General features: G+C 41.7%; 1 protein-coding gene across 3 annotated transcripts; it reads left to right on the plus strand.

The window, feature by feature from the left end:
- The first annotated feature begins 76 nt into the window (after positions 1-76).
- On the plus strand, positions 77-7,775 carry LOC146560294 (protein FAM222B-like). Of its 3 annotated transcripts, none has more exons than XM_085244276.1 (4): positions 77-230; positions 816-872; positions 2,928-3,055; positions 5,091-7,775. In XM_085244276.1, the coding sequence occupies exons 3-4, from the start codon at positions 2,974-2,976 to the stop codon at positions 7,043-7,045; spliced, it is 2,037 nt and encodes a 678-aa protein (XP_085100402.1). In that variant the 5' UTR covers positions 77-230; positions 816-872; positions 2,928-2,973; the 3' UTR covers positions 7,046-7,775. The 3 variants fall into 3 exon arrangements, with proteins under 3 accessions (XP_085100402.1, XP_085100403.1, XP_085100404.1); XM_085244278.1 differs by having other exon boundaries at positions 92-230; positions 819-872; XM_085244277.1 differs by lacking the exon at positions 816-872 and having other exon boundaries at positions 84-230.
- Positions 7,776-13,195: the final 5,420 nt, after the last annotated feature.

Genomic DNA, 13,195 nt, shown 5'->3' on the forward strand with positions numbered 1-13,195 from the left:
TAAAATGACGCTTTTGGGCTTTAATAGCGTCTCATCTGTGGTGGATTAATGGACAGGCGTTCACCGTCGATGCCTTAAATGCAGAAAAGGGGTCCTGTCTGTTTGCGCATGTCCGACAGATGATGCTGCTTTAGCAGACAGCAGCACGAAGAGCTGACACGCTGATTACAATCCTTATCAACGTTATGTCGCCACAAAATGAAGTTTCCTTACTCAAAGATTCCTGAGGAGTAAGTATCGCTCTTTTTAACACAGGTCACGTCGGTGCTTTCCGTCAACGAGAAGCTAAAGTTTGCTAACCAGCTGGCCTGTTCACAATAAGCACAAAGAGGCTCCTTATTTACTGTGGTGCTTGACTTGAGGTAACCTTTTGAACGATTTAACATCAGTTTTCTGAAGGTGTCCGGTTCTGCTTGGGGTTCACATGGTGTTTGGCCACTGGAATCGTCCGGGGTGATTTATTGAAGGCTACAGGCGTTAGCTAGCTGTTTAAAACTGCAGCAGGTTGAGACTGGATTGTTAGACAGATGGCTAACGTTACCTAGCTGCAGACTGGCTGTCAGAAAGTTCACCTCTCCCGCTGTAAGACCACTCCAAGAAAGCGGTTCAGCCTTAGGAAGACAGCTTTAGCTGGTGTATGTTTGAAAGGTTGGGTACAGAGGGTAAAATAAGTGTGTGTGTGTGTGTGTGTGTGTTTTATATATATATATATATACAGCTAGGACTGAAGCGTCGATGTGTAGCCCAATGCATTTTAATTAAGATTAAGTAGAAAAGCCTGGTGTCTGGCATCTGACACAAACACCATTTCTCAGCAGGAGACTTCATCTGAAACCTCGGGGAAATTGTGCCAAAATAAACGCACCTTTGTGGTAAGGAAGGATGAGTGCTGATAATGTTTTATTGATTCCTGATTGTTTAAAAATTAGGGTTACACTGGCTTAGTAACTAACTGCTTTATATTTTGGGTCTGAACACTGTAGACAGACTTGTTTGTGTGTATAATCATAAATATGTCACTGAATAAAGTCAGTGAGCACACTAAAAGGCCTACAGTTTCTATGGATTGTATAGTTTATAACTGGTTTGTCTTTCCTATCCTGAATAACAAGTCAATCTTAACTTCCACTGTTCAGACGGTTAACTCGTGATGAATCATAAACTGCAAAATGGAGGATGATTCGGCATTTGTGCTTCTTAACAGATCCCTTCCTCTTCCCTCTCAGTGGAGGAGCTGAGAAAGGAATTCTGCTGCAGTTCTCAAAATCTTTATATTCTCAATTAATCTTAATTCCATTAAGATTCCATTAATCTATTTTCTTAATTGTTGTCTTATTTCAAATCTTAAAAAAACTCCTTTAAAATATATTTATTTGAGTTAACATGAAGTCAGAGGTTTCAGTGACACTTTAAACCACAGCATATATAACTATGCAATATTACAGAAAAGTCTGAAGACTGCCTTCCAATTCCTTTTTATGGAGTGAGGAAAATGGAACTAGGTGCAGCAATTTACTTAATATCCAGAAATAAAAAGAAATGCAATATGTAAGGCAAAATCACAGTTTGTATTTTATAACAAGCTTTAAAGTAAATATTTGGTTATGACCACCAGCCTGACTTCTTAGGTAGCTGTCTTGTAACTTGCCAGTCTTCAAGAATGGTTCTCCAGGCTTCTTGAAGAACATTCAAAGCCCTTCTTTGGATGTTTGCTGTCTGCTGTTTGGTTTTGAGATGATTCCACGCTGCTTCAGTGTTGATGTCCAGACTCTGACGAGGCCAGTCCATGACTGATGGTGTTCCACTGTCTGTGGTTTTGTTTTTTTTAAATCAGGGTATGCGTTTACTACACAAAGCTGTGGACAGTCAGATGTTTGTGCCGCATGGTGTATCAAAATCTGATGGTACATTTCTATATTCATGAATCTATCAATTTTGAAAAGATCTCCACCAGCGTGACTGAATGAAGCTCCAAACCATGACAGAACCTCAATTATGATTTGTTGCCACTGATTTTCAGTGTGGTTTCTATGTAATTTGGCATCCCTCAGCCTTTTCTCCCCCTCCAAACATGAAAAACATTCTTATGAAAATGGTAAGGTACAAGAACTGAACAGAAAATGAGTGAAAAAGCCACCAATGTCCAAATAGAACCTTGAAAGACATTAAGAAAACTTGGAAAATTATTGCTCTGTGCCACACAAAAAACAAAGCCTAGATCTGTTGAAGAAAATTGTAAAGAAATGAGAGTTACTTCAAGGCTTTTGCACAGTTCTGAATATGAGGTGTGTCTGTGTGGACTCACAGCTTCCAGTTCTGAAAAGTGAAGCTAGCGTATTGCTGACATAATTGACAGTCAAGAAGGGGATATAACAGTGAGATGTTAAAGAATGGCTTGTATGAAATATGTTTGTATTACTGGAGAAGATGAAAGTAAGTAATTCTAAAAGGACAAAAGGAAGAAAAAATGGCATTGTGTTTGTTTTCCTTATTTAAAACAATTCTTTATGTCACTGGTTCTGTACCTCTGCATTATGATGAAATATTTAAAATAAAAGTTTTAGATTGTGTTGTAAGCATGGCTCTTTGCTTTTCCCCAATTTTTTTTTTTTTTTTTTTTTTGTAATTTTCTGATTTGCTGCTAAAACATTTTGGCACATTCTTAGCTTGACACAGAAAGCTGGCTGGCTTACAGTCTGCCATCACTCTACAACTGTGCTGCTTTGTTCATCTCCATCTCAGCTCCTTGCTGCCTGCAGTGTGTACACAGTGAGCTTATACAGAGCCATGGTTTCTCTTTATTACAAGATGCCATTTGCAAAAGGTCAAACTGAACTGTGAAAATCAGTGATGCCAAAGTATTTTCACACCAATCTAAGTATGTGTGTGTCAACGGCTGACTTTGACCTGCTCTGTTTGTCCCCCAGTATGGTGAGGAAAAGGTGTCCCGTGCTGCATTAGTTGAAGAGTGACATGCTGGCCCGCCTGCCAGCATCAGTTAAGCCTACCATCAGACTACTTTCCCGCACGCAGATGAACACTGGACCTCCAAAATGTAAGTGCCGTCTTTTATCATGTTGTGGTGTTTCTTTTGACTTGTCATACTAGTCAAGCTGTTTTGTAAACACGACATCCACAATTTCCAAAGATTTAAATGACACTAAAGTTTAGTTGTATAAAATATCTAATCACTGAGGATCTGAAACTCGTAGTGGGATGACCTTCTAGAGCAATGCAGAAAATATGTAAAGGATAAAAATTACCAGTAAGTTTTAGACAACTGATTTTAAAAAGCAGTTGACTTGTGTCCATGCTTCCGGCTTTTAAAATGCAGTTAAATATTCAACATCTGTTCAGAACATTACCGTAAGTGAAGTGGATTTTGTTTGAGGCTAGTTTGGGTGCACAAATGATGGCAAATTATTGAAAACCTCTGAATTTATGTGGCATTTCCCACAGAATAAGATGGTGTTTGTGGCTATATTGCAGCAGGATGAGTATGGACAAAAACCAAAAACCTACTTTACTAAATAACCCAGTGAATGTTAGCATATTTACTTTGTGGCAGTTAATCTTAGTTAGTCTTTGTTTGTCACCTGGCTCTCTGGTTTACAAAAGATTCCAGAGCAGAACGTGCATAATCATAGCCAGCTACAGTCTGCTACTGTGTGCAAGGTGAAGTACTGTCTGATCAGTTTCGCAGCATTTGGCTTCATCTGAGCAAAGGGACCTGCCCTGTCTGACAAATGGTGAATAACTGACCGGACAGAACCTCAGAGCAAATGGATAATAAATGCAGAAAAACCAGAACAAGAAGCAACTGAAAGGTGGCTGCAACAACTTGAATGGGGATGTCCATGGGTTCTGGGGTCTGACTATTTTGGGTTTCTGATAATGGGGAGACTTGTATAGGGTGGTTGTTTTGTTGTTTTTTTTTTTGTTGTTGTTTTTTTTAAGCCCAGTATTATTGAAATCTGGTCCACTTGGCAGCTTTAGAAAATATGAGTGCATAGATAACTGTGTAACTTCTGTGTATTTTTGTAAATGTTACAGTTTTGGCTATTAACAAAGACCCCCACCAAACACATTTTCAAAACTCTATACTATAGACCAGGGGTGGGTGAACTCCAGGCCTCAAGAGCTGGTGTCCTGCAGGTTTTAGATCTCACCCTGGGTCAACACACCTCAATCAAGTGATTAGCTCATTACCAGCCTCTGGAGAACTTCAAGACATGTTGAGGAGGTCATTTAGGCTACGTTCACACTGCAGGCGAAAGCGCATCAAATCTGATTTTTGTTTTTTGTTTTTTTTTTGACCCTATGCGACCCATATCCGATCATGGTATGACAGTGTGAACGGCACAAATCCGATCTGGGTCACTTTCGTATGTGGTACTGAATCCGATACATATCCGATGTTTTAGAAAGCGACTGCTGTTTGAACGGTCATGTCGCATTAAATCCGTCTTTTATGTCACCGACACAAGACAGACGGCAATTATCAGCTCCGGAGAAGCGCCCGAGAAGACATCGCGAACGAGCGCTTCCTGGCCATCCAGTGTAGATGTCAGTGAAACTGTTGGGAAGACATTGTTGGAGAAACGTGAACATATTATTTGTACTGTATAATCTGCAGATTCTGACAAATCTGCAACTATCCTTTGAAGCACCGCTCCTCTCTTAAACAGCAATAAGGATCATTATTAGGTTATTTACATTATTATGTAAATAACAAAATAACTTAAAGCAAAAATTGGGAAACGTAAAGTCCGAAGTCTTTATATTAACGGCCATCTGTCAAACAATACTGTTTGGTCTGGGTCTAAACAGAGCACATCTAAAACCTGCAGGACACCGGCCCTTGAGGCCTGGAGTTCTCCACCCCTGCTGTAGACAGAAGATGTTTTAAAGTTTCCCCTAAGAGCCGGTCACCTTGTTTTTTACCGCCAGTTTGCATTGAAGAACTTGTATAACTGCAGGCTGACAGCATGTTTCTCTATAAAGTTTTGTGCTATGTGAAATCCCAGTTGGTGTTATTTTCTAAGAATGTGCTTTTTTTTTTTTTTTTTCTGATTTTGCACATCTTGCAGGGGAAACTACACAGAAAATGAGATCTGCCAGCTATCCAACCCCAGCAGAGTTGGATGCCTATGCTAAGAAAGTTGCCAACAACCCTTTGACCATCCAGATCTTCCCGAGCAGCGTCAAAGTACCTCAAAAGAAGCACATTCGTCGCACAGTCAACGGGCTTGACACATCCTTGTCCAACCAACGCCAGAGTCCCTACTCCTCTCAGGTCGGCACCAGTGGGGGCCTGCTGGCTGTCCTCTGTGCACCTGTCAAAAACTCAGACACTAGCCACACCCGACAACTACATAATTCAGTCATGAACCCTCACAGTGGGCCCTACACCACTGAAAGCACTTTAAACCATCCTCAGCCTGCTCCTCACCTACAGGGTCCGTCTCAGTCTGCACTCCAGAAGCAAAACTTGGTTCACCCTCAAGCACTACAGCAACAGCACCGTTTGACTCATCCAATGGCTTTGCAGCAGCCTCACCCACAAGCTTTACAGCAAAGGAATATGGCTCGTTCACAAGCTCTCCAGCAGCAACAGAGCTTGTCCCAGATTCAGGCGCCACAGCAGCAGAGATTGGCTCACCCACAGGGTATGCAGAGACAGCAGAGCCTCCCTCACACACAGACTGTGCAGCAGCAGCCACAGCAGGGCCAGTCATGTTCGTCAGTTGTACCACAGCAGCATCTTTCTCATCTGCAGTCACTAAAGCGTCAGGTGGCTCCTCCACAAGCTTTACATTCACAGCAAGGAGTGACTCAGGATCTGCGCCACATATCTGATGGATCTCAGCTTCCGAGCATGCAGCACACCCAGGGGCTAGTTGGGTCGCAGGCCCTTCCCCAGGCTGTTGCTGCAGGCCCTCCTACCATGCCTAATTGCCCCCAGCAAGCCCGACTGGGACCTTATGGGCCGCAGAAGCTCCCTGACCCAGATGCCCCACCAAATATAACTGTATCTACCTCCACCATCCCACTGTCCATGGCAGCCAGCCTGCATCAGAACAGACCCGGTGACCTGAGCATCATTGTGCACCAAATCAACCAACTGTGTCAGGCTCGGGCCGGTATGGGCACCACCTCAGTCTGTGAGGGACAGATTGCAAACCCCAGCCCCATTAGCCGCAACCTGCTCATCAATGCCAGCTCAAGGGTGTCCTCTCACCACCCAGCTCTGGGCAATGTACCCAGCAGCCTCATGGTGGGACCACCAGACAAAGCTGCAGCCCAAGCTCCCAGCGTTTCTCTCAATTCACAGCAGAGTATAGCTGCTGCTAATAGTGTACCTGCTTTTCACACCAACCCTGAGAAGGTGGCGCAGCAGCAGCTTCAGCACCATTTACATCAGCAGAAACAACAGCAGCAGCAGCAACATTTTCAGCAGCTTCAGCAGCTGCAGCAGCAGCGCTCCTGGGCTCAGCATCAGTTAGCCCACATGCAGCAGCCTCCTGAGGGGGCCAATCCTTGCAAGAATCCAAGGATGGAACCTCCAGCTGAGTGTGCTTTCCCCTCCAGAAACCTCTCCTACAGCCACAAGCTACCAAACAGTGCACAGAGCTTTCCCCTAAATCATCCTGCAGAAAAACCGCAACCCTCATCCCCTGTTAAATGCCCAGCAAGTTCTATGCCTTACATTAATGGCCACTACATGAAGCCACCGTGGAGCAGCATTCAAGCAACAGCAGGAAACAATGGCCCTCAAGACCTCTCAGTGGCTTTCCAGGGAGGGCAGGCTGCTGCTTCCAGAGACAGAATCCCAGGGGCAAAGTATAGGCCAGGGAAGGAGGGTCCTAATGACCAGTCAGAGCTGATGCAGAATGTGGATTTCTTAGGTGGGGATTTTCAGATGCCCAGCTTTCAGGAGCAGAATGTGGATGCAATGGGGAATATACACAGGTCCGCCAGGAGCCAAGTTCAGGAACCTGGCAGCAGCGGAGCAGTCCATGCTCATCGCCCAGGCTACTGTTAAATGTGCGTTGATGCCCATGTGGCATGTACTGAATTTTGTTTTTGTTCTGGTCTACAGCTGCTTTCAGCTTCTGTATTTTACTCTTTAAAACCTTCAAAGTGAGCAGTTAAATTGCATTGCTTCAGAGCTTGATTTGGAGACCCACCAGGTGTGATGTTTCAAAGTATTCCTCAGGTCTTAAGCCATGTCGTACTTGTTGCAGATGAAGGGTTTTTGAGATCGTTGTCGACTGTTTTATCTCTGGCACAGATGTGCTGCTGTTTGTTCATATATCTACGGTGTTCAGAAATGTTAATTTGCAGCTGAGACTATGCTTGCCTTATGATTGTCACAGTGCTTTTCATAGGTTGACATGGAACAACTCAACTTTTATTAGCATGTGTGGCCTTAGAACTGCCCAGAGGCAAGATAGAATAGGATGTCTTTTGTGTAATGTTTTTATTTGCAATTATTTATCTTCCTAACAGCTTTGATCCATTTGAATGGGGGTTACTTGTATATGCAATTATTAGGACTGTTGACAGTGCTCAATCCCATAGCTGCAGTGTACATTTGTAAAGGGGTCTGGGTGTTAGCCAGAGCTTCCCTATCAGGAATACTAACATGGCTTCTGAACGATATTGTTGGTGGTCCAGGTGATTTTTGACATTGCTCTTGGTGGGATGTTTTTTTTGTTTGTTTGTTTTTTTTAAGGAAGAAAAAAAAAAAAACCCTGCCAGAACTAGCAAAATCGGTAACCTTCTCCATTTCTGAGATTCTTGTTGTGTGGGAGTTCTTTTTAAATGTTTCTTTTTTGTTGTTGTTTTTGCATTTCTGTACATTGTCTTACTTGAATCATAGAATTTGCTTTTAAATGTCATGCTTAACATTTGGAACAGGGGCAGAAAGTCTCATTAGCTCCCCACATGTTAATCTTTAGGCAATGTGAAACAGAATGGGTCCCATTACTTTAAACTGAGCGTGTCTGTATGTGAAAGGTAAACTGATCATGTGCATGCATGCAAGTACGTCAGCTCATGCTACCGGGGAAAATGTCATTTCCCTTGAGCACAGGTTGTCACCATTTTACTACTGTAATGCAAGTGAATTGATGTGGCGTGGATGTTTCCTTTTCTGTGGGGCTTGTGGTCAGTTGTTCATCTACTTGTCACCGGCCTTACCACGTGTCGTATTTCTGTGACCTACAGAGAAAGAACTAAGAACATGTAATGCAGGTCATGTTGTACTAGATGTACCATAGTTGATGTTGTCTGGGCTTGTGTTGCTGTATTAACCTCAAGCCTTCTGGAAAAAGCCTTAAATGACACACTAGTTATAGTCTACTTTAACAGTTTCTTTGCCAGGATCACAACTTGTATGGCTGTGAGGAAGGTTGTTTGTTTGTTTTTTTTCGTTGTTGTTGTTGTTGTTGTTGTTGTTGTTGTTTTTTGCCCCTGAACTTTGGTTTCCCTGTTTAAAGCTAATGTTGGATTATTTGGGAGGTGTTAACATGGACAGGCAGTAGGAATGGATGATATTGCCTTAAGGTAATAATGCTACTCATCCCAGATTATAAAGCCCTCATCCTTCTGTCTGAAATGTTGCCTATCTAAGGATTTAGGATAGTGGAGAAAAAAATGACTTGATAGCAGATTTAATAGGTATTTAGCCCAGGGATGTAGCAGTTATTTTAAGGTATTTGAACTGTTTTTAGTTGTTACATGTAATATCCTCATAGTTTAATTTATTTTTTGGACCACTGCATCCTGAAGCCATAGGTATTTTCACATTAGGTGCCATAGGTGACATATTGATGCAGGCAATAGGTTTGCATCATTGCTTTAATGTCTTTCACAACAGCAGTTCTTTTTTTCCTAACTGGATTGTTCTCAGAACATCGTACAGATTAAAAGGGAGAAAGAATTGCAAGATAAATCTTCAAAGAGACAATTCTCTTACAAGCTGTAGCTTTTCTGGAGTTCAGTCTTTGTACTTAATGGCAGTTTTTTTTTTTAATTACTTTTTAGTTTAGGTTTTTAGTTTTTTTTTGTTTTTTTCTGGCTCTCAGTTTTGATGTGCCTGCCCCCTGAAGCTGCTATTAAATTAAATCTTGACACACACGTATGATCTGTGTGTGTGTGTGTGTGTGTCTGTGTGTCTGTGGTGATGATATGGGCTGTATCAGTGAAACAAGTTCCTATTTATTTGATGGGTGAAAGTTGTCACCAGTCAAATGCAGGTATGTTTGGCTGTTTGTATGTCTTACGAGCCAAATTTTAAAGAAGATTATGTATTAATGAATTAAAACTGACCAGTATTCAAGGTGGCAGAGTGAAGTCTGACCCACTGTGGCCTAAAGACCTTCCAAGCCTGTTTGAGTTTCTTTAACATTAAGTTGACTGGGTGAAAACACTAAAGGATTAGACAGACCCACCCTGTTAATGTTGAACTGCCTCGTTACAGCCCACCACAGTCAGGTTCTGCAGTTTCATATGAAGTGCCTCCACTGGGTGTAGTATGGAGAAGTGTGTGTGTGTGTGTGTGTGTGAGTGAGACTGAGTGCTTGCGTGTATGTTAAGCTTGGGTACTTGCACACAGGTGTGCATGCTGACAGAGGTGCACAAAGTTGATCTCTGATGGGGGGGACCAAGCTGCTTAGTATAACTACTGATACTGTGTCATGGACTGAAGTCCTGGAGTGTGCCACGATTCCCAAACACTGTCAGGATGTGTGAACTGTTTGCTGCTGACTCACTGACCAAAGTGACCAGAAGTCCCTCTCTAACCACTCTGGCTGAAAGCCTGTAAAAGCTTGTTAATGAGCAGCAACCTGGTGACCTAACAAAAAGCTGCTGGGGTTCAATAAAGTCGTGTGAAGTAAACGTACCGATGTGAAATGCGCATTTATTTAAAAAAAGGAAAAAGACAAAGAGGAAAAACAAAAACTAAATGACTTTAAAAAAAAAAAAGAAAAAATCTAGAGTGAGTCGTTCCTTTCTGCAGAGTGCACCTCAAATGTTCTGGCTTTACCCAGAAATCTGGAAATGCATTAAAATACAGAAATATTGTACAAGAACCGCATCAAGAATCACATCTACTTAAGGATGTTGTAGCTCAGCTTTTAAGTTGATTCAGATGGCAATATTTACTGGGGCGCAGACATAACTCTCTCTAGATTTTGACTGATTTATATAATTGTCTTTGGTTATCAAAGACATGTTGTGAACAGTGGTGGAGGGGGGGCTTACTTTCTCTACTTTGAAAATGTGATATTCCACTTTTGCCTAACCTTCAGGAAAAAATGTCTTGCACAAACATTCCCCTAACCAAAATAAAGTTTTCAAACACAGCTATTGACTGACTTTTTTTGTGAGCAACATGTTTCAAGGGTTTAAAGCTAATAAAACTGCATATATGGAATTTCACTTGAATCTGAATTCAGTTTAAGTAGAAAAATATTTGTATGAATATTGAATGGACAACATTCTCCTTTAGGTTTTTTCAGGTAGAGCAGAATTTATGGTTCCATCTATTACAGCAAGTCGTCCAGCTTCCAAAGCAGCCAGACCATCACACTACCACCAGGTCTGATTGTTTGTTTCACCTTGGAACTTTCCCATAGGCGCTGTTTTTGCTTGGTTTCTTTATTGTTGTTGAATCATGAACACTGATCTTAACTGACAAGTGAAGCCAGCAGTTCTTTAGATCATTGGTGGGGAACTCCAGGTCTCAAGGGCCGGTGTCCTAGAGGTTTTAGATGCATCCTTGATCCAACACAGCTGATTTAAAAGGTTAAATGACCTCCTCAACATGTCTTCCGAGGCCTGGTAATGAACGAGTCATTTGATTCAGTTGTGTTGACCCAGGGTGATATCTAAAACCTGCAGGACAGACATAACTGTCTCTAGTAGTGATGTGCGATACCACTGATTTTCCTTTCCGATCCGATACCAAGTAAAATTCAGGGTGGTATCGACGATACTGATCCGATACCAACACTTTGTACAAAAACATATTTTATTTATTGTATCTCAAATTATAGCATAATGATTACAGGTCATCAGATTACTTGTTCTTATCACCTAATAATGCAGAATTCATCATATAGAAATAAAAAACCTGAAGTTGTGTGCTACTTGAACACCTTGCCTGCCTGCAGCACTAAAGGACTCCGTGAGAGATGTCTGTCTCGCCCTAGCAGCACCTGTCCCTGTCCACTCCTCCTCTTCCAACCCCTCTTCAGTTCGCCTCAACATACGCTCGTCGTATTCTGTGATGGTTTACTCTGAGGTGTTTGACAAATTTGTGGTGTTGCCACAACACCTCACTTTCTTGCCACATGTATCACAAACCACGTTTGTGGATGTAAAATACGTCCACACATGACTCCAGCCATTATTGTGAGTGCGCACACCAAGGGGCCGTATTTCGCTCATGACTATGAAAGGCGGAAGAGGAAGTAGTTCCTTCCAGTCTAGACAATCCGAATGAAATAGGTTCTTCCCACTGTGTTCCTGTTAATGATAAACTACAAATTTACCCTAAATTACTAAACTATCGATATTTTAATGTGAGAATCGATTCTAGAACATAAATGATTGGTATCGAAGGAATCGATATATCCACACATCACTACTCTCTAGATTTTGATTGATTTATATAATTGTCTTTGGTTATCAAAGACATGTTGTGAACAGTGGTGGAGGGGGGCTTACTTTCTCTACTTTGAAAATGTGATATTCCACTTTTGCCTACTTGAGGCCTGAATTCCCCCACCCCTACTTTAGATGTTCTTCAGTCGGGGGTAAAAATAAAAAAGAGAAGTTAGGAAAAGGCACATTCTTTCTCTCGGCACTGTAAAAGATGTCATCAGTTTTACCAATTTGACTGTTGCTAAACTGGCAACATACTTAGATAAGAGGGCTAAGTTATAAGCTAATGCTAGCCAGTTTGTTTAGATAACTGCATGCATAAACTATCGATGCAACGCACAGATACCTGCTGACTAGTGCTGAGTAACATAATAAAATTCCCGAATTTCATTCACCAAACCTGAAGCACAGACTTCTTGGACAATCAGTTTCATGCCAGATAATTATTTTGAAATATTCTATAAGACACAGACCAACAAAAAAAACAAACAAAGAATACGAGTTCAATAACTCCAGTCAGCAAAGTTATTGCCTAGCCTGCAGCTTTGGACTAAAGCTAACTGTGTCAGCACACTCGTCAATCAAAGCAGCCGCACCATAACTTGAGCATCCGGATTGATGGGTTATTAGAAAAAAAACTTCCTCTGCCTGTTGTTAAGTAGGAAACAGTGCATAAAGACGAACACTTTCTGTGCCATCTTTAAACCTGCTTTTCATTGCTGTTAAGTTGAACATTTTAACCTCAGTTTGTGGGTGGATTGCCCAACTTGTGGAAATAGCTTTGAGTTGACATTGGAGGAATTGCAGTTTTAGGCACTTCATGATGACTTCTTCCTTCAGTTAGAACAGTTGGAAGAAAATAGTTCAATTTAGTTTTATTTTATTTATATCACGCTGAATTGCAAAAGCATTCACCTGAAGATGTTTTACATTGTATGAAGGAGACACTGCAATAATACAGAGAAAACCACCAATCAAACAAGGAAGCACTTGGCAACAGTGGGAAAGAAAAACTCCCCTTTAACAGGTAGAAAACTCCAACAGAACCAGGCCTGGAAGGGGCAGCCATCTGCTATCTGAACTACAGAAACGGGCACAAATTGAAACTTCAGTCCAGGAATCTCCTGTCCTCAGCTTAACCATAATATAAATAATATAAACTTGAAGACCAAGATACACGACCAACAAAGGATCACACAGTGGTCTTTTCCTGTTTCACATGTTAGGCTATGCAATCTTTTGGTAATTCCACGTCAGTGGAAACCCAAAAAAAAACACGTACTAAGAGGCTCTAATGGCTGTGTCTCAATGTCACGGCCCATGTCACCTCTACTTGCGGCCACATAACGACATGAAGAAATATTATCTTTAAATTATTGTTCAAAAAATTATTTAATATAAAGGCAATAGGCAGAGTGTTCCAGGCATAGCCCGAAAGAATGCAGCCTCATGGGCAGTGTAGCCCAGTTGTAAGTAAGCTATTAAGACTCGACTGTACACTGTGTTCGTGTTTTCCTCC

Source organism: Mchenga conophoros, linkage group LG14 (genome assembly GCF_057382185.1).
Source record: "Mchenga conophoros isolate Kocher_MC1m ecotype Shallow Benthic linkage group LG14, M_conophoros_male_GT1.1, whole genome shotgun sequence".
In the NCBI taxonomy this organism is placed as follows: domain Eukaryota; kingdom Metazoa; phylum Chordata; class Actinopteri; order Cichliformes; family Cichlidae; genus Mchenga; species Mchenga conophoros.

Excerpts from the sequence above, each read along its gene's own strand:
- LOC146560294 (XM_085244276.1), top strand. The coding sequence starts at position 2,974 with ATGCTGGCCCGCCTGCCAGCATCAGTTAAGCCTACCATCAGACTACTT. Across the intron at positions 3,056-5,090 it reads GAACACTGGACCTCCAAAAT|GGGAAACTACACAGAAAATG; the intron begins GTAAGTGCCGTC and ends CACATCTTGCAG.